The 20,177-nt window shown below is 39.8% G+C and overlaps 1 protein-coding gene across 1 annotated transcript in view; it reads left to right on the top strand.

The window, feature by feature from the left end:
• Nucleotides 1–18,700, top strand: part of FAM117B (family with sequence similarity 117 member B) — a 133,396-nt gene extending 114,696 nt beyond the window's left edge. The window contains exons 5-8 of the mRNA XM_033230676.1: nucleotides 2,171–2,314; nucleotides 3,949–4,174; nucleotides 6,277–6,397; nucleotides 14,437–18,700. Of these exons, the coding sequence (XP_033086567.1) occupies nucleotides 2,171–2,314; nucleotides 3,949–4,174; nucleotides 6,277–6,397; nucleotides 14,437–14,755 (810 nt within the window). The 3' untranslated portion in view covers nucleotides 14,756–18,700. The remainder of the gene's footprint in view (nucleotides 1–2,170; nucleotides 2,315–3,948; nucleotides 4,175–6,276; nucleotides 6,398–14,436) is intronic.
• Nucleotides 18,701–20,177: the final 1,477 nt, after the last annotated feature.

Below are 20,177 nucleotides of genomic sequence, written 5' to 3'. Positions count from 1 at the left end.
ATTAACTCAAGATGGATTAAAGACTTAAATGTAAAACCCAAAACCATAAGAACCCAAAAGCATAAAAACCCTAGAAGAAATACCATTCAGGACATAGGCATGGGCAAAGACTTCATGACAAAATGCCAAAAACAATTGCAACAAAAGCCAGAGTTGACAAATGGGATCTAGTTAAACTAAAGAGCTTCTGCACAGCAAAAGAAACTACCATCAGAGTGAACAGGCAGCCTACAGAATGGGAGAAAATTTTTGCAGTCTACCCATCTGACAGAGGTTTAATATCCAGAATTTATAAGGAACTTAAACAAATTTACAAGAAAAAAACAATTCCATCAAAAAATGGACAAAGGATATGAACAGACACTTCTTAAAAGAAGACAGTTACATGGCCAACAAACATGTAAAAAATATATGAAAAAAAGCTCAACATCACTATCAGAGAAATGCAAGTGAAAACCACAGTGTGATACCATCTCATGCCAGTCAGAATGGCAATTATTAAAATAAGTCAGGAAACAATAGATGCTGGTGAGGCTGTGGAGAAATAGGAATGCTTTTACACTGTTGGTGGGTGTGTAAATTAGTTCAACCATTGTGGAAGACAGCGTGGCAATTCCTCAATGATCTAGAACCAGAAATATCATTTTACCCATCAATCCCATCACTGTATATATACCCAAAGGATTATAAATCCTTTGGACTATACTATAAAGACACATGCACATATGTGTTTATTGCAGCACCATTTACAATAGCAAAGACGTAGAACCAACTCAAATGCCATCAGTGATAGACTGGATAAAGAAAATGGTACATATACTTCATGGAATACTATGCAGCCATAAAAAGGAATGAGATCATGTCCTTTGCAAGGACATGGATGAAGCTGGAAGCCATCATCCTTAGCAGACTAACACAAGAACAGAAAACCAAACACCGCATATTCTCACTCATAAATGGGAGTTGAACAATGAGAACACATGGACACAGAGAGGGGAACAACACACACCAGGGCCTGTTTGAGGTAGCAGATGAGGAGAGGGAACTTAGAGGACTGCTCAATAGGTGCAGCAAACCACCATGGCACACGTATACCTTTGTAACAACTCTGCATGTTCTGCACATGTATCTTATTTTTTTTAAGAATAGATAAAAACAATAATAAATAAATCCCCCCCAGAATATAAGTAATTGTATATATTAATCTGTTCTTATGTTGCTATAAATACCTGAGACTGGGTAATTTATAAAGAAAAGAGGGGCCTTGCGTGGTGGCTCATGCCTGTAATCCCAGCACTTTGGGAGGCCTACACAGGCGGATCACAAGGTCAGGAGTTTGAGACCAGCCTGGCAAATATGGTGAAAACTGTCTCTACTAAAAATACCAAAAAAATTAGCCAGGTGTGGTGGTGGGTGCCTGTGGTCCCAGCTGCTCAGGAGGCTGAGGCAGGAGAGTCACTTGAACCCGGGAGGTGAAGGTTGCAGTGAGTCGAGATCACACCACTGCACTCCAGCCTGGGTGACAGAGTGAGACTTGTCTCAAAAGAAAGAAAGAGGTTTAATTGACTCACAGTTCTGCAGGCTGTACAGGAAGCATGACGCTGGCATTTACTCCGTGTCCGGGGAGGCCTCAGGAAACCTACAATCATGGCGGAAGGCAAAGGGGGAGCACACAGGTCACATGGCCGAGCAGGAGCAAGAGAGAGAAGGGGGAGGTGCTATACACCTTTAAACAACCAAATTTCCTAAGAACTCACAGTACTAAGAGGGACGGTGCTAAACCATTCATGAGAGATCCACCCCCATGATTTGGGTGAGACATCCAAACTATCATTGTGGCACTAGGAGTGTTTATATTCTGAAATCTGAGCTCTGTTACAGTCATAAAAGAATTTTTGAGGTTGACATTCTTTTACTATATATATCCCTATTCCCTTTGCAGTCATTCATAGGTGTGAATACATTTTCAGAATCCTGCCTTCATTGTGTGGGATCTAGGTTTTAAATTATATTTCATCCATGCTAAGGAGCAGGTTTGTTCACTCACACTTTTTGTGAGGCCTGTAAACTTTGATTTATTTTTGAGTTACTATGTCTGTTGGAATTATGCTTCAGTCTAGAAAATTAAAAGGTAATGTGAAGCCTCTCTTCTCCATCCCATTTTCTTAAGGCTCCTGTTCCAAAGAGTGCACTTATTCCTGTAATTCCCATCACCAAATCAACAGGCTCCCGGTTCCGGAATAGCGTGGAAGGATTGAATCAGGAGATTGAAATAATAATTAAAGAGACTGGGGAAAAGGAAGAGCAACTTATAGTAAGTGATCTTGTATCTTAAAATCATTCTTGAAATCTTCTAATTATTAAAAATGCACAGTTTGGGTTTCCATATGTACTTGGGTTTCTTCCTTCTCATTGAGTGAACAAAAATTTATCTCTTTTGAAAATCTTTGACCTGGGCAAGTGAATGAAAAGTTTTCATTTAGTTGCATGTCATAGAGGCAACTGATCTGACTTGAATTTGGATTATTGAACAGAAACTATTTTTTGTTTGTCTGTATTTAGACACCATTAGGTGATATACTTCTTATTTGCTATAACTCTATTTAACATAATTAGTAAGCTAAACTCCGTTAGTAAGTTTAGCTTACTAATTATGGGGGGCAGAAGTTTACATGACATTGAATACTTTCTAAGCATGAATCTACTTGCTCCTCTTTTGAATGTCAGTGACTATTTGGTTTTGGTTGACATGCTAGGCCATGTCATCATAAAGTACAGTTAGAAATGATCTGGCTAGGCACGGTGGCTCATGCCTGTAATCCCAACATTTTGGGAGGTTGAGGTGGGTGGATCACCTGAGGTCAGGAGTTCAAGACCCACCTGGCCAACATGGTGAAACCCCGTCTCTACTAAAAAATACAAAAATTAGCTGGGCATGGTGGTGCGTGCCTGTAATCCCAGCTACTTGGGAGGCTGAGGCAGGGAGAATCGCTTGAACCCGGGAAGTGGAGGTTGCAGTGAACCAAGATTGCACCATTGCACTCCAGCCTGGGCGACAGAGCGAGACTCCATCCCCCCCCCCCCCCCAAAAAAAGAAATGATCTTCTGCCTATTCTCTCTACTAACTAGAAAACACATGAGAATAGTTCCTATGTAAAACAGAAAAATTACTGTTTAGGTTTAAAAACCATGTCACAGAGTATATTTATTTGTCTCTCCATTCTTCAGTGAAGGAGGAATTGAGTACTGTATTGATGCTTAAGATCCTCTCCCTTAAAATAAAAGGTTGGTTTAGCTAAGAGAAAACATAGCTCCTCACACCCTCTCCTCCATGCTGCCTGATGGGGTCCAGGTTCCCTGATATAATAAAGGTAAATGAATCGGAAGCATGCAGGGAGTTGGTTTCCCTGCGAAGTGACCCACGCAGGCTTTCCTTTGTGTGTGTACTTGATTTTCTCCCCATCATTAGCACTTCTGTGATTAACCTTGCCCCCGTTTAGGAAGGTTGACTTGAAAAAATCCTTTCAGGGTGTGGCATCAGTGTCCCTGGTTCACATGAGAATAACCTTTTTTCCTCTAATGTGGACCTAGTGTTACACCTAGATTTCATGGCCCTGATTTATAATTTTTAAAATAACTCTTAGCACACGATAAGTGATGCAGTGTAATTCATTTATTCAACAAGCATCGGCCAACAAGCATTGGTTATTCAACAACCAACTGCTGTATGCCAGGCCTTGGGAATACAGAGTCTTCACCAGAGACTCTCGGTGGGGGAGTCAGATTAGACAGAGATGTCACTAACATGCAACATGAAATCCTGATAAGTAGGAAGTGATTTCTGATTTGTGAGTCTCTGGCACTATATGTGAAGTTTGACATTGGGTGCATTGCTGGTGATTTGAAATTAATGATAAATATACATATGTTTTAAAAATTTTGTAACAGCCACAAGATATTCCAGATGGCCATCGTGCTCCACCCCCGCTTGTACAGAGAAGTAGCAGCACGCGCAGCATCGACACACAGACCCCTGGTGGGGCAGACAGGGGAAGCAACAACAGCAGCCGTTCCCAGTCCGTGTCCCCAACGTCGTTCCTCACCATTTCCAATGAAGGTAGCGAGGAGAGTCCTTGCTCAGCTGATGACCTGCTTGTTGATCCCAGAGATAAAGGTACAGTGCTGGAGGAATGTGCTACCAGACGATAATGGAATACCGCCTGTTGTATCATTCATTCTATTCATTTTCTAGGAGAACCACCCACTTGAGGCTACTCAGTTAATGTGTTCGAAGCATAGGTTTTAAATTTGGAGCGTAAACAGGTTTGACTGTCATACTCAGTTGATGGTCTGGTTGGGCAAGTTTATGGGCTTTTGTTAGTTTGTACCTCTTTTTTTGTACTTGTTAATACAACTTCCTTATTGGTGAGAAACATTATTTTTGGAATAAATGAGATGAGCACTTGCTCTGAAAAGCACTTTGGTCTCTGTTACCTGATAGTCATGATTTTATTACCTTAATGCTTTTTAAATCAATACAAAGCCTTCAAGTTAGTGTTTTTTAGGATCTGTATTTGTGACATTTTTAACAAGGATTAAATAGATTTATATCGATGCAGGATGAGTGTTCAAAGCAAGCCTGATGTAAAACGTTGAAGGGTATTTTTAAAAATAACCTTAAAATAAATACCTTAGAAATAACCTGGAAATAAAAGCAGTTTGAATGTTAATTACAAATATTTTTGCCTTTTAAAACAAATATTAGCCTTGCATTTATGTCAGGACAGCATTTTCTTAGCCTAATCCTGGTTACATTGTGTACTTGAAAGCAATAATGACATATATATATATATATATATTTTTTTTTTTTTTTGAGACAGAGTCTCGCTCTGTCGCCCAGGCTGGAGTGCAGTGGCATGATCTTGGCTCACTGCAAGCTCCGCCTCCCAGGTTCACATCATTCTCCTGCCTCAACCTTCCGAGTACCTGGGCCTACAGGTGTCTGCTACCATGCCCAGATAATTTTTTTGTATTTTTAGTAGAGATGGGGTTTCACCATGTTAGCCAGGATGGTCTCGATTCCTGACCTCGTGATCCATCCGCCTCGGCCTCCCAGAGTGCTGGGGTTACAGTTGTGAGCCACCGCACTCGGCCTGTTTATGAGTTCTAAAGCTCAGTTCAGTAGTCATTTATTTCGACCTCCTCCATACAGTGTGTTGAATGTCCTAAAGTGCTCTGCTGTTAGGACTTGCTGATGCTACTCATCACCTAAGTCATTCAAACTGTAACAAGTGCAGAAGACAGAAGATTCACTGAAGAAGTTACTTTAAACTGTGGAAAGTTGTAAACTGTTGTGTTTTGGACTTTTCTTGCTAGCTTCTGGGTCTGATAAAACATGGGTCAGATAAAATCTGTCCCTTGATTTCCCATATTTTCCACTTCTACATCAATAACATGTAGAAAGTCTGTAAATAAACTCAATAAATGTGTCCTTATCCATTTGATTTTAGTAGCTGGTTGACCTCTGTGAATTTCTTTTGTAGGAAAACTAGGCTGTAGCGCTGCTGCCAGCAAGGAGTTTGTAGCTTAGCTGGTACAGACTGAAAATTTAGAACAGACATTTAACATATTAAAATTTTTAAGTTAATGTAAATTGAGGATATCAGCACTAAATAATATCAGAGTAAAGAAATGTTCCTCCTGTTAGGGTTAACTTGGAAGGACTTCAAAAAACTTGAGTCAGAGCCAGACTTTGAAGGACCTTTTGGAAAATAAACAGAACTTACCCCTTTTAGGTAAGGGGAAATTCATAGGCAAAGAAAAATGTTTGGCATCCGGTGGCTCTGACTACCTGGAGCAAAGATTGTAACCAGAGGAACAGAGAAATTGAACCGAGAAATGCTGAAGCGCAGGCCAAGAATTAATCATCAGTAACCAGTGAAGAACCATTTCAGATATTTGTACTGGGAAAAATGGAAGTAGTGTTTAAGTGCATTTGTTTTGTATAGAGTAGAAATAAGGCAGCCAGCCAGATTAGTGTTCACTACTGAGGGTTATGTGGTACAGGCCTAGGCTATGGTAATTGTAAGTGGAAGTGAAATAAATATTTTATTTGTATATGCATTTATTTAACAAACATTACCTCCTTGATGAATAAAGCACTGTTCCTGCCCTCAAGTAGTTCACGGTGGGCTAGTCCAAGAACACTTAAATGTAGTATGACTGTATATTTATGTAGTTGTATTTTTTAGTAATCTAATGTGTCATTTCTTGCAGAGAATGGGAACAATTCTCCTTTGCCCAAATATGCAACCTCACCAAAACCTAACAACAGTTATATGTTCAAAAGGGAACCTCCTGAGGGCTGTGAAAGGGTCAAAGTCTTTGAGGAATGCTCGTAAGTATCCCTTCCACCACCCCGCAAAAAAAAACTATTATGAGCTTTTTTTTTGAGATAGGATCTCACTCTGTCACCTAGGCTGGACTGCACTAATGCAGTCACAGGTCACACTGCAACCTCTACCTCCTAGGCTCCAGTGATCTTCCCGCCTCAACCTCCCAAGTAGCTGGGAATACAGATGCACGCCACTAGCCTGGCTAATTGTTTTGAGATGGAGTCTCACTCTGACGCCCAGGCTGGAGTACAGTGCCACAATCTCGGCTCACTGCAATCTCTGCCTCCTAGGTTCACGCCATTCTCCTGCCACAGCTTCCCGAGTAGCTGGGACCACAGGCACCCACAACCACGCCTGGCTAATTTTTTGTATTTTTAGTAGAGGCGGGGTTTCACCACATTGGCCAGGATGGTCTCGATCTCCTGACCTCGTGATCTGCCTGCCTCGGCCTGCGAAAGTGTTGGGATTACAGGTGTGAGCGACTGCACCTGGCCTAGCCTGGCTAATTTTTTAAAGTTTGGAGAGACAGGGTCTCACTGTGTTGTCCAGGCTGGTCCCAAACTCCTGGGCACAAGCAGTCCTCCTGCCTCAGCCTCCTGAAGTGCTGGGATTACAGGCATGGGCCACTGTGCCCAGCCTATTATCAGCACTTTTAAGTAAGCTGAAAGAATAGTATAGTGATCACTCATATATCTACAACCCAGATTAGATAATAGCTAACATTTTGCAGTATTTACTAAAAGTTACCACAGTACTGCTATGTAGCCACAGTACGATTATCACACCTTAGAATATTGACAGTAATGCTTAATATCAGCTAATACCCATTTGTTATTCACATTTCCTTAGTTGTCTGCAAAACGTCTTCTGTGGTTGTCATTTGTGACATGTATCCAGTCATGTTTACATGTTGAATTTAGCAGTATATTTATTCCAGATAGACCATGAATCTCACCTAGTGTGGTTCCATTCTTTCAAGGAGGCCAGTCTGGGCAACATGGCAAGATCCATTCTCATAAATACATTTAAAATACACACACACACACACACACCTACCTCACTGTGAAGAAGATAATCTAAACAGGATTTTTTTTTTTTGAAACAGAGTCTCACTCTGTCGCCCGGGCTGGAGTGCAGTGGCGCAATCTCGTCTCACTGCAAGCTCCACCTCCCTCGTTCACTCCATTCTCCTGCCTCAGCCTCCCGAGTAGCTGGGACTACAGGTGCCCGCCACCACGCCCAGCTAATTTTTTGCATTTTTTAGTAGAGACGGGGTTTCACCGTGTTAGCCAGGATGGTCTCGATCTCCTGACCTCGTGATCCACCCACCTTGGCCTCCCAAAGTGCTGGGATTACAGGCGTGAGCCACCGCGCCCGGCCTAAGAAGGATTTTAAACTAACAGTAGTATCTCGTGCCCTTGGTATGTGATCTCCTATATTCACATACTTCTTTTGGCTGGTACTGTAGTCAGCTACTCCTATTTTAAACTCGTAAGTCGCCCAGAAAGTACACAGCCTGTGACTCCTTGCTTTATAAGTGATGACTAAGGATGTGAGGTTTGTGTGAGACTGAGCACATTAGCTGAAGAATGTTATTTGGAGATGCGATGACAGTGTTTAGCCCTCGCCGTCTAATTTCGCTGTGGTTGCCAAGTCTGAAAACCACCCTTTTTGGCTTTTTCTTACTGCGAATCCTGAAATACAACATGGAGATTGTCCAGCCTTCTGCAGTTCACACAGTTTGTCATCGTCTTTTATCATGAACATCTTGGAGTGATTTGAAATAGGGCATTCTAGGCCGGGTGTGGTGGCTCACGCCTTAATCCCAGCACTTTGGGAGACCAAGGTGGGTGGATCACCGAGGTCCGGAGTTCGAGACCAGCCTGGCCAACATGGTGAAACACCGTCTCTATTAAAAATACAAAAGGTAGCTGGGCGCAGTGGCGCACGCCTGTAATAATCCCGGCTACTTGGGAGGCTGAGGCAGGAGAATTGCTTGAACCTGGGAGGTGGAGATTGCACTGAGCCAAGATCGTGCCATAGCACTCCAGCCTGGATGACAGAGGGAGACTGTCTCAAAAAAAAAAAAAAAAAAAGGCATTCTTTTGTTTCTCTTACGTGCTTTCTTGTCAGTGCTTCCTTTAACCTGAATTCTGAATAATGTAACCACACAAAGAGCATTGGTTTTTGAATCCCTTTAACTTCTCTACTAGGAAACACCAGTCTCCTATCTGCTTCTGTGACTGTAATTGAAAACTCTTGTTTTAGCACCTGCTTATTTTAGGTTTTTTCACCATATTAGCCTGTAAGTTTTAAGTGGTACTAGCTGAGAGTTTCAGCCAGTTCTGTAGCAGATTTGTTCCATGGACTCCCTGCATTATAATCACCTGGGGAGTTAGTAGAAACTGTAGATTACAAGACCCTACCCCAGACTTAATGTATGGGTAAATATGGACGTAGGACATGACCTCTGCGTCTTTATCAAGTAGCTCAGATGATTTTTCTGCCCAGTATGAAAATACTGGCTTATACTTTTTCATGAGTATTCTTAAGAAATTAGGTCATTGTTTTCACCAGTGTGAAAATCATGCTCCACTCCTTTCTGGCCTGTATAGTTTCCATTGAGAAGTCTGTTGCCAGACAAATTGGAGCTCCTTTGTATGTTATTTGCTTCTTTCCTCTTGCTGCTTTTAGGATCTTCTCTTTGTCCTTGACTTTGAATGTTTGATTATTTTATGTCTTGGGGTAGTTGTTTTTGGGTCAAAGCTGTTTGGTGTTCCCTGACCTTCCTATACCTGGGTATTTATATCTTTCTCAGGTTTTGGAAAGTTTTCTGTTATTACTTCTGAGAATAAGCTTTCTACCCCTTTGCTATCATTTACAATAATTCCTAGATTTGGTCTTTTGAGGTAATTTTCTGTATCTTGTAGATGGTCTTTGTTTCTTTTCATTCTTTTCCCTTTTTTCCTCTGACTGTATATTTCCAAATAGCCTGTCTTCAGGCTCACCAATTCTTTCCTCTGTTTGATTCATCTGTTTAGATCGTCTAATGCATTTTTTAATTCTGCAAATGTATTTCTCAGTTCTAAGATTTGTTTGATTTTTAAAAATTATTTCAATCTCTGTTAAATTTATTTGATAAATTTCTGAATTGTTTTTCTGTGTTATCTTGGAGATCACTGAGTTTTCTTAAAACTGCTATTTTGAATTATTGGTTGGCAAATTCACATATTGGTGTCTCATTAGCATCAGTCACTGGTTCTTTGCTTTGTCCATTTAAGGAGGTCATGGTTTCCTGTTTACTGTTAATTCTTGTGGATTTAAGTTTATGTCTTTGCATTGAAGGATTATTTATTCTAGTTTTCTCTGTCTGGCTTGTTTTGGTTTTTATTAGATATATTTGCTTACAGATTCTTCACTGCTAGATCGCTGCCTCCTTTTTGGCTCTGGGTGGTGCCTTAAACACAGGTCCACCATAGGTCTAGTAAACAAACTAAAGGCTGCTGCTCCTGAAGCGGGGAGGTCCCAATGCTCTCAGCAGCATGGGAAAGCTAGGTCGGAGTTCCTGCCGAAGGAACCTGTGTGGTGCTGCCGAACCACTGTGATGTGGCATCTCCTTTCACCGAATTCCACAGCAGAGTTTCCAGGGCTGGGGATGGCATTTCTGCCTCCCGTCTTTGTCTTCGCCTTTCCTCAGGGATATTTTTCCTTTCATGTGTTTACCATGTTTCCCATGGGTTAAGGCAGTGTCTTGTCAGGGAACCCAGAATTGTGGGGAAGCTGGTTGTCTACCCCAGTCTCACTTTTTCTAGTGTAGAAAACATGAATTGTGCTGGGCAGAATGAGGGTAGGGTTGTCACAGATGTGGAAATCTGACTCTCAGTTTTTTTACTTCTCTGTGGCCCCAGGAACTGTCTCTTCATATTTGAGTTCTTCGATGTTGCTAGTAATAATCTCAGTAATACATATTTGTTTTTGGTTTTCTGTGGCAGGGACTGGAACCATGTGCTTCTTTTTTTTTTTTTTTTTTTTTTTTTTTTTGAGACAGAGTCTCGCTCTGTCGCCCAGGCTGGAGTGCAGTGGCCGGATCTCAGCTCACTGCAAGCTCTGCCTCCCGGGTTCACGCCAGACTACAGGCATCCGCCACCACACCCAGCTAATTTTTCTAGAGATGGAGTTTTGGCATGTGCCCAGGCTGGTCTTGAACTCCTGGGCTCAAGTCATCCACCTTCCTTGACCTCCTAAAGTGCTGGGATTATAGGCATGAGCCACTGTGTCCAGCCTGAGTTGAGCTCTTTGATTTACTCAATGGCCCTTAAGATTTGCCCAAGTGCTAAATGTAGAGATTTGGTTGATTGACTCCAAAACATTTTGATTGTTTTTAAGAAATGACTTTAAATATTTGTTGGGTTGGTGGCATAAGCCACCGCGCCCAGTCATAGTACATGTTTTATGGCACATTGATCTGTTAGTAGAAGGTAAACCTATTCTTTTTTTTTTTTAATGTAATGTTTATTATACATTTTACTGGTAGAAAGACTGTGTAACACAAATACACTATTAATATTTTAATTATGTTCCAAAGACAAATTAGCAGTAGTAACTAAGAGTGGATATCTAAGAAGTAATTTTAACCTTTTGTCAATAAAAGAAGTTACTCAAAGTCTTTTTAAAAAATTAGTCTCTTTTTGTCCTAGATATGTCAAAATTAGAGCAATAACCACTGTGCACACTACCATTAAAGCAAAGGTGGATTGCCGGTCCCGATATAATATTTTAGCTTTAGCCATTCTTTTAAGAATACTTTTCTCACTAAGTCTTACTTTTGCTTTAAAGTACTAACTCTGACCTGAACTGGGGGGTCGGGATGGGGTAAGGAGTGATCTCTGATTTCTAGAAATGTATCTGTTTACCTGAAAGAAAATAGGTGGTTGGATTTGGGCCCAAAAAGGACAAAACCAGATTTTGTACTTCTGTCTCTATAATCTTTTTGGTAACAGCACATATAGCCATGTCATCTGCACTTAGTCCTTTTTAATGAAGTTGAATATACTCTTTCCTGATCCCAGCCAATGAAGTCCTTAGATTCTTACACATTATGGCTTCTTTGCAATATGGAGGCATTTTTTAGTTATATCTACTTTGAGACACAAGCCTTTTGGAATAACTGCTTAAGGAAAAGTAAAAATGTATAAATAGCATGAGATTTTATTTTCTTTCTATGTATGGTTGTAAGTTGAAGAAAGCTTTGAAGTAACGTTAGTATTTGCAGCTTCTACTAGCATACGTGTAGGTCACATATCCTGTGGTGGGTCATGTTTTTCTTGGATAATGCACTCTTAGAAGCCACAGAGGTTAGGAAAGTGATTCTTCTTGGTGGACTGGGGTAATGACAGGAAGAAGGCACAAAGAGAGTTTTTTTGGTGCTTTATGTTATATTGGTGTTAATGTTCTGTTTCTTGATGTGATCAGTTAGACAAATTATTACTGTTTACATTGTTTTGTGTGAGGTATATTGTAAGTCTGTTTTCGTGAAATCTGCAAGGAAGCTAAATGGTTTTTTAGATTCCTGTCATTAAAAAAACAATTCCAGATCAAAAACTTTATCTAAATCAGGAAGCTTATACTTCAGAAATGTAAAGTTTCATCCCAGAGACATATTAGCAGCCACAAATCTTAAGTCTTTTTTTTTTTTTTTTTTTTTTTTGAGACAGAGTCTCTGTCTGTTGTCCAGGCTGGAGTGCAGTGGCATGATCTCGGCTCCCTGCAAGCTCCGCCTCCTGGGCTCATGCCATTCTCCTGCCTCAGCCTCCTGAGTAGCTGGGACTACAGGCGCCCGCCACCACGCCCGGCTAATTTTTTATATTTTTAGTAGAAACGGAGTTTCACCGTGTTAGCCAGGATGGTCTCGATCTCCTGACCTCATTATCTTCCTGCCTTGACCTCCCAAGGTGCTGGGATTACAGGTGTGAGCCACCGTGCCTGGCCATCTTAAGTCATTTTTAAGAAGATAACCTCAAACAAATAAGTTAATGAAAATTTTTAGGCCTCATTTGGATGGAAGTGTTAAAATTAACTTGCCTTTTCATTTTCTACAAGAAATTATTCTGTCTTCAAAGGAGAATTTAAGGCATTATTTCATTATGGAAACATAACCTCAACTTCCTCAAGTTCAGTGTATTGAAAATGATGCTCTCAGACAATAAAAATAGAAGGTTGTGTGTTGTTCTTATCAGTAATATACCCAGATATACTTGTGGCACTAAAAGTACTCAACTATTCAGCAAAGAATAGTGCCCAAGTTGAACATAACTTACATGATGTATTTTTCTTTGTTCTTAATTGTTGTTTGCCAGAGCTCTCCATAGTGTTCACTGTTAATAAAATCTGCCCACCTAATCATTGTCTACTTGGAACACACATCTTTTTGGTGTCCACTCCCCATCTGCTGTTTACTCATTCTTCAAAACCCAGCTTAGGGGGTTACTACCAAACCCTCCCTCTTCCTACAGGCCACAGGTTATCCACCCCCTTGTGCTGCTTATCAACTTTTTTATAAACCTTTGTTATCATGCCTGTTAGATTATCTTGTGGAGGTCTTAACCTCTTCTGTGCTGTGGACAACTTTGGCAGTCTGTCTGGTAAAGCTTGTGGATCCCTTCTCTGAATAATGTTTTCAATGCATCATATACCCAAGATTATAAAGGAAGCTAGTTATGTTGAAACACAGCTCTGTCCCCATCACTCCTCACTGCACAAGAACTATACATTTAGTCCACCTCCTCCTTGTGGATTGTTTCAACTTTGTATCCTCAGAGTTTAGTGCACACTTGCATTTTTATTGAACTGCTTTAGTTTTTTTTGTTTTTTTGGTTTTTGTTTTTTTGAGACAGGGTCTTGCTCTGCTGCCCAGGCTGGAGTGCAGTGGCCCAATTATGGCTCACTACAACCGCCACCTCCCAGGGTCAAGCTATCCTCCCATCTCAGCCTCCCAAGTAGCTGGGGCTACAGGTGCATGCCACCACACTAGATTATTGTTTTTAAAGGTTTTTATAAAGATGAGGTCTCACTATGTTGCCCAGGCTGGTCTGGAACTCCTGGGTTCAAGTAAGCCTCCCCGCTCAGACTCCCAAAGTTGTGGAATTACAGGTGTGAACCAACACGGCTGGCTGATTGAGATTTTTAATGTCATTGGAAGAGATGAGAATCAACCTAGGTCTTGATTTATTTAGGTTCTCCCACCTTAGTTTTTTGGCATTTCCGTGTTACTTTAACAATGTAGTTTTTTAATACTTTTAATATTCATGAAATACCATTAATAACAATATCTTTTTCAACAATTTGGGTTTTCAGGAGGACCTAGGAAAAGGGAAGAATTTGGCTTTAATAAAAAACTTTCAAAGCAAAGGAGTTTTTACTTTGATTTCACATTTACATTATATGGCTCAGAAAACTATCATGGTTAATTCGAAGAATTGTTTCCATCAAAGAGATGTTTACAAGCACTTGAAGAGAAAAGCCATGCCTACCATAGTTTTAGTCATGCAATGGTGGAACTTGGCAAAAGATGGACATTGTGTATCTTTGATTTCCTTGCTGCCTCCTTCCAGTATACTATAGACCCTGGGAAAAATCATGGCCGTGGAATATACCATACATAAAGGCATACATGTCTTTAAACATCTAGATTTTCTTTTGCTGTAGGAAATGCATTATTCCCTTGACTGTCTTAGCTCTTCATTACATGCAGTGCTCATGGGGCTGAGCCGCCTGCATGGTAATGGGGCTGTCGAGGGAACTGAAAGCAGCATTGATGATGGGGGCTTCTTGCATTCTAAGATACATATGTTGAATCCTGTGTCAGATAGCACTTTGGTCCTTGGTGTTTGAAGCTTTTGACAGAGCTTGAGTTTTAAATTCCTTTTCTGTGCTGTAAGTTAATTGTTTTTTAAAAATAAAAGAGCTTGTTTCCAAGCTTTTTTTTTTTTTTTTTTTAAAGTTCTATGACTTAAAAGCATTGGGTTGTCTGTTCTGTGTCTAGGCCAAAACAGCTTCATGAAATCCCAGCCTTTTATTGTCCTGACAAAAACAAGGTGAATTTCATTCCTAAAAGTGGATCTGCTTTCTGCCTCGTCAGCATCCTCAAGCCACTCCTTCCCACCCCAGATCTTACACTCAAGGGCTCTGGCCACAGCCTGACAGTCACCACTGGCATGGCAACCACTCTGCTGCAGCCTATTGCTATGGCCTCCCTGTCTACAAACACAGAGCAAGACCGAGTCTCTCGAGGAACAAGTACAGTCATGCAATCAGCTTCTCTACTCCCACCACCAGAACCAATTGAGGAAGCTGAAGGATAGGTCACAGTGCAAAGTGGCTGTTGTTCTGGGAAATCGGAAACCTCCTCAGATCACTGGACTCTGATGGCATCGTGCGCTTCTGGCCAGCTGTGATGTGCTCCAGCTCTCCAGTGACATGTGACGGTGAGGCTTCTGGAAGAAAGGATCCCCCATGATGGCTCTGCCTGACTTGTGAACGCCAACCCTCAGTGCTTAGCCTGCTTTTTATCAGAGCACTGATTGCAACAAGAAAGGTCTCATTCTTTACCTTTGGAGAGACAATATCACATTTTTGTTTTCGAATTAGACTTATTTAAAACACATACACACACACACACCCCTGATCCTTGCCAACATGATTCCTAAAGGGAGATGTGACTGATGCTGCAAGAACCATCTTTTCTATGAAAATGACTATTTTATAATATACCAATGTTACATTTTCTGAAACGTAGCAAACAGGATGTTCAAAAGTTTCTTTGGTGGCCTCTGTTTCTTGTTCCCTTTCTAGATGTGTGCTTTTCTCAGCTGTTTTCAGCTTTGGGACCAAAGGGATTGTTGACGTTTTCCCAGCAATCTTAATCTCATGACTATGTTCTTCTCCCAAACAAGGATTGATAGGTAAATGCATTGAACAAGTATATATAAAAAGAGATAAAAAGCAATATTCGTACATTATGTGATTTATGTTTTTTGATGTCAAAAGTTTGTGCTTTGGGTGAAATATTTGTATAACTGCTGTTTCTTCACTACTCCTGTACACATTTCACCATGTGGTCAGAAAAATTGTAGTCCGAAGACAAGTGCTTTAATGTTTTCACCCATATTGGAACTTGATTTAAAAGTCAGTGAGCCAAAAGGAAACTATCCAGTGTTGATTGCTAGCTAAGAGTAAGGAGCCCCTTTGGTTTTCTGTGGTATATATATAATATCACACGCTCTCCTTCTTTGACCACAGCTGTCATTCTACCTTTAATCATCACTGTATCATAGCCCCAAAGAGATCCTGAAATGGCTGTGCATGGATTTCCTCCTTTGCCCTTGTGATGTTGTTGTCTTGTGGATTTGGTCGGGCTGGTAGTTTGCCAGGAGTGTAATCCGGTGGATAGTGATCCGAACTGTAGCTGCAGAATCCTGTGACTGACATTTTCTTTCTGGTGGTGGCTGGCCCTGAGATTTGTTGCCTACAGATTTTGCTAATTTACCCCCTAACAATCCACATAGTGGGGAAAATAGACAAGAAGAACTTGAGTATGAATGGTAAGCGCCTTTGAAAACTCCATACAGTTTTTGATTTGGACTCATCCTAATATAAATCACTGCCAGTAACACATGGTATCAGTATTTGATTTCTGGATATATGGTAGTGAGATTAAGGAGCAGCTTTTTTTTTTTTTTGAGATGGAGTTTCACTTGTTGCCCAGGCTGGAGTGCAATGGCGTGATCTCGGCTCACTGCAATCTCTGTCTCCCAGGTTCAAGCAATTCTCCTGCCTTAGCCTCCCAAGTAGCTGGGATTACAGGCATGTGCCACCACACCCAGCTAATTTTGTATTTTTAGTAGAGATGGGGTTTCACCATGTTGGTCAGGCTGGTCTCGAACTCCCAGCCTCAGGTGATCTGCTCGTCTTATCCTCCCAAAGTGCTGGGATTACAGGTGTGAGCCACCATGACCGGCCAGGAGTAGCTCTTTTTAAAAGTGAGTTTCAGCAAACAGTATTGAATAAAAGCATCCTTTTCATATCTTCATATACTACTTTATAATGTAATAATTTACTGTTCCTATACATATTATAGGCAGAAAAAAGTTTTTAAATCCTTATAAAAAGGATACAGTTTAGAAGGTTAATATGTCAGCTTACCCAGGCATATTCTATCAAGGAAAACCTAGTGGTAGCAATAAATCTTCAGAAAGGACTTCTTATACTCATGTACCTTTAAAACATCTAAGTAATTTAAAATAAGCCCTGTTGAGTTTAAAATCGAGATGTACTGAGGTAAATCAGATAAATTCAAACATCTGAATAAATCTGTCAGGTTTTAGATGGTAGGATTGATGAACTTTGGTAGTTTCTCAATCCAAAACTAATTTATTTGGAACTAGTATGTTATGGCTTCTCAGTCATTAAAAGCTCAGTTATTAGGGGTCTACACTTTCTCACTGAGAGCCTTGATATTTTGCCTTCTTTGTTATGCATTATAACTTGACTGTATCACCACTGAGTGTCTGCTGTATCAGAAGTTCAGAAGAAAAGGTACAACTGAATCAGAATGGGGGTATAGAGGAAGTTAAAAACAATTTATTTAAAAAGAACCCTCGGTTTTTTGATGACTTGAATTCTGTTAAATCTGTGTTCCTGGCCTTGCACTTCCGTTCCTCTTCCATCTCCATCCTTGCTAGTCACAATGGCATTTTAGAACTAGAATGCCACTCTGTAGAAGTTTTCCCTTTTGCTCTGTTGTGCGTATTTGTCTAATTCATATCTTTCTGTGGAGTTTCATATATCCTTAATCTAAAGTAACTTAAAATTGGAATGGAAGAACAAGTTTCACAATTATTTACAGTCTTATAAATAGAACTTCTAGTCTAATGTTTGGTTGTAAGGAGAATGTGAATTTGCAGGTAAATGAATTGTACGGCAACCAGACAGATCCCTGGGGTTTGGGAGAAACAGAGCTTGAGATTTGAAAAAAAGGTACAAGGTACAAAACAACTCTGCCAGTGCCAAAGGGCTAATTTTTAAGCATGTAAGCTTTATCACAGTCTTGAAAAAACATTAACCATAGGTTTATTCAGCTGTTTTATTTAACCCTTAGTTCCCTGATGGTTGATTTTTTTTTTTTAAATGGGTCTTCAGCTTTCCAGTGAAATGTGACACTCTCAATAGAATGCATAATGTTGGTTTCTAAAATTACACTCCATAATTATTGTTATTCTGTAGAAAACTGTACAGAAGGTAAATAGAATAGCTTCAATGGGAATATAATTTAAAATTTTTTAATTTTATAAAAATTTACTTCCATTGCATTAAAAGAAATGGGTAGCATGTGTCTTTCAGAGAAAGGAGCTATTTGGTTATTCACTTTGTCAATCTTAGGTTTTTTAAAATCTTTAAACAATTTCTTCTTTGTGATGATAAAAATTATATAAATTTACTGTTTCTGATCATGACTGAGTCTATTACTTGTCATGGCTTTTGTAAGTAACTGTGTTTTAAAAATACCGGGTTTGCCTCTTTGGTTACACGTGGTGAGCATGGATGTCAAGATTATTTTTCAACTAGATTATTCAATTTGTTTTATATTTCTTATACTTCATACTTATGACCACAGTCCAAATCAGTCTTTTAGAAGGTGCTCTTGCTAACTGTGGAATATTTCACAACATGAAAGTCCTTTTTCTCCACTTGCAGTGGTTGGCTTTCACTGAAAGAAAGTGTAAAAAAGGCAGAATTTATAGCTTTCACTATGTCCAAGACTAGGACTGGGTTATAAAGATTTTCTTTTGTGAAGGAAAATAAAAGAAAATTTGCCAGTACTGCATTTACTTTACTATTGTAAACTTAAGATTCATTCCTTAGTGCTTGGATTTTGATGTCTCAAAACCAGATGAGTGGAAGTGCTGAATTTGCAAAATAAAGCTAAGAATGCTTAACTCCGCACTTTAAGTTTTACTCTGACCAAATTGATCAGCAGAGCAGCCCTGAACAGCATTTTGTTTATACAGTCTTGTTGAAGAATAGAATTTTTTAACCGTCCATTTTTTGTCTCTGTGGGAGCTGTGTAACTCTTTTTAAAACACAATTTAAAACATTTTGTTATTCTAACAATTCTCTCAAAAAACAGCATTTCCAATGGTAATCGGTATTGTTACGCTGTACTTATGTATTCCCTGTACCTGAACACTTGTTGCTGCCTCACAAGAAAATAGAACTTTTATGTTAAAAATAAAGTCTGTTCTTCTTGAGTTTTTTTTCTGTGAATTTTTATGAATACTGTCCAAATTCAATTACATTTCTTTTTGGACTGGTTATTTAGCTTTTAAGTGGTACATTGTTTTTCTCAAACTAATAGAAAAATGTGTTTGTGTTCAGCAGCAGGTTCCTTGCTACCCCTCACTTGCCCTAGAACTGAAGGTACCTGCTCTTTGGGGTAAGTGCTAGGCACACATTGACATCTAAGCAGCACAGAGAGATACCCATGTGTGAGGAATTCACTGCTTCACAGTTTTGTTAGAGGTAACTTAGCTGGGGCAGTTACCTAAATTCATTATAAAGTACATAAAGAGGAGTTTTTTTGTTTTGTTAATTCTTGGTAATTCAGCCATATTTTTTCTTTGTGACAGTGTCTTATATATGCAAGACAGTCATTCAGTTTCAGGGGACAGTTGTTGAGTTTTGGGGGTTTTGTCTGTATCCACACAACAGAGCTGGTCAGAAGGCTACACTGTAATAACTTAGAAAGTAGGGACACATTTTAAGTGACATAAGTCACAGTAATTTTGCCACCATGCCTGGCTAATTTTTATATAAATTTATTTTATTTATTTATTTTCATAGAGACAAGGTCTTGCCACATTGCCTAGGCGGGTCTCAAACTCCTGGCCTCAAGTGATCCTCCCATCTCTGCCTCTCAAAGTGCTGGGCTCAAGGGATCCTGCTGCCTCAGCCTCCCAGGTGGTTGGGACCACAGGTATGTGCCACCATGCCTGGCTAATTTTTATATAAAATTATTTAATTTTTTTTTTCCATAGAGACAAGGTCTTGCCACATTGCTTAGGCTGGTCTCGAACTCCTGGCCTCAAGTGATCCACCTCTGCCTCCCAAAGTGCTGGGATTATAGGTGTGAGCCATTGTACCTAACTTGTTAAAATTTTTGAAATATTTCTGAGCAAAAAAGTTAACCAGAGTTTGAGGATAGCTAATATATTTACACAGTAATTTAACATAGTATCAAATGCAAAGAGAATTCTAAAATTGGCACATAAAGTTTTCTCCCTTTCTTTCTCAGTGTTCCCCCACCCCCACCTTTAAAGAGGTTGAGGAGAGCAAATATGTGAAGTACAGTCCTTGTAGTCTCTTCTTTGTAGCACTTTCCCTGCTAATGTGTAACAGATACTGGTTTTTTTCCTTTGCTAAGATTAGGTGTGCTTTTAAAATATATTTTAGTATGATAATGCCAATAGCCTTTGTAGCTCTTTGATACAGTGTTTTCCCAACTGTTTGGGTCTTGAAATGAACTAAATGGGTTCAACCAACTTTTGAAAAAATGAAACAGAACAGAAAACATAAGTATATTCATACATAAGGTGAATATTTTTCACGCGTAAAACTTGTGTTAGAGGTATATACATATGTCCTTGCTTGTTGTATAAAAAGTATTTCTGACTGAAGGTTGTATTAAAACAATCTGAAGAATATTGCTGTATCTACAGCTTTTAGGTT

The sequence above is a fragment of the Trachypithecus francoisi genome, unplaced genomic scaffold (assembly GCF_009764315.1).
Source record: "Trachypithecus francoisi isolate TF-2019V2 unplaced genomic scaffold, Tfra_2.0 Lachesis_group13, whole genome shotgun sequence".
Taxonomy (NCBI): domain Eukaryota; kingdom Metazoa; phylum Chordata; class Mammalia; order Primates; family Cercopithecidae; genus Trachypithecus; species Trachypithecus francoisi.
The sequence above is the reverse complement of the archived record's forward strand: the minus strand, read 5'-3'. Positions and strand labels throughout refer to the sequence as shown.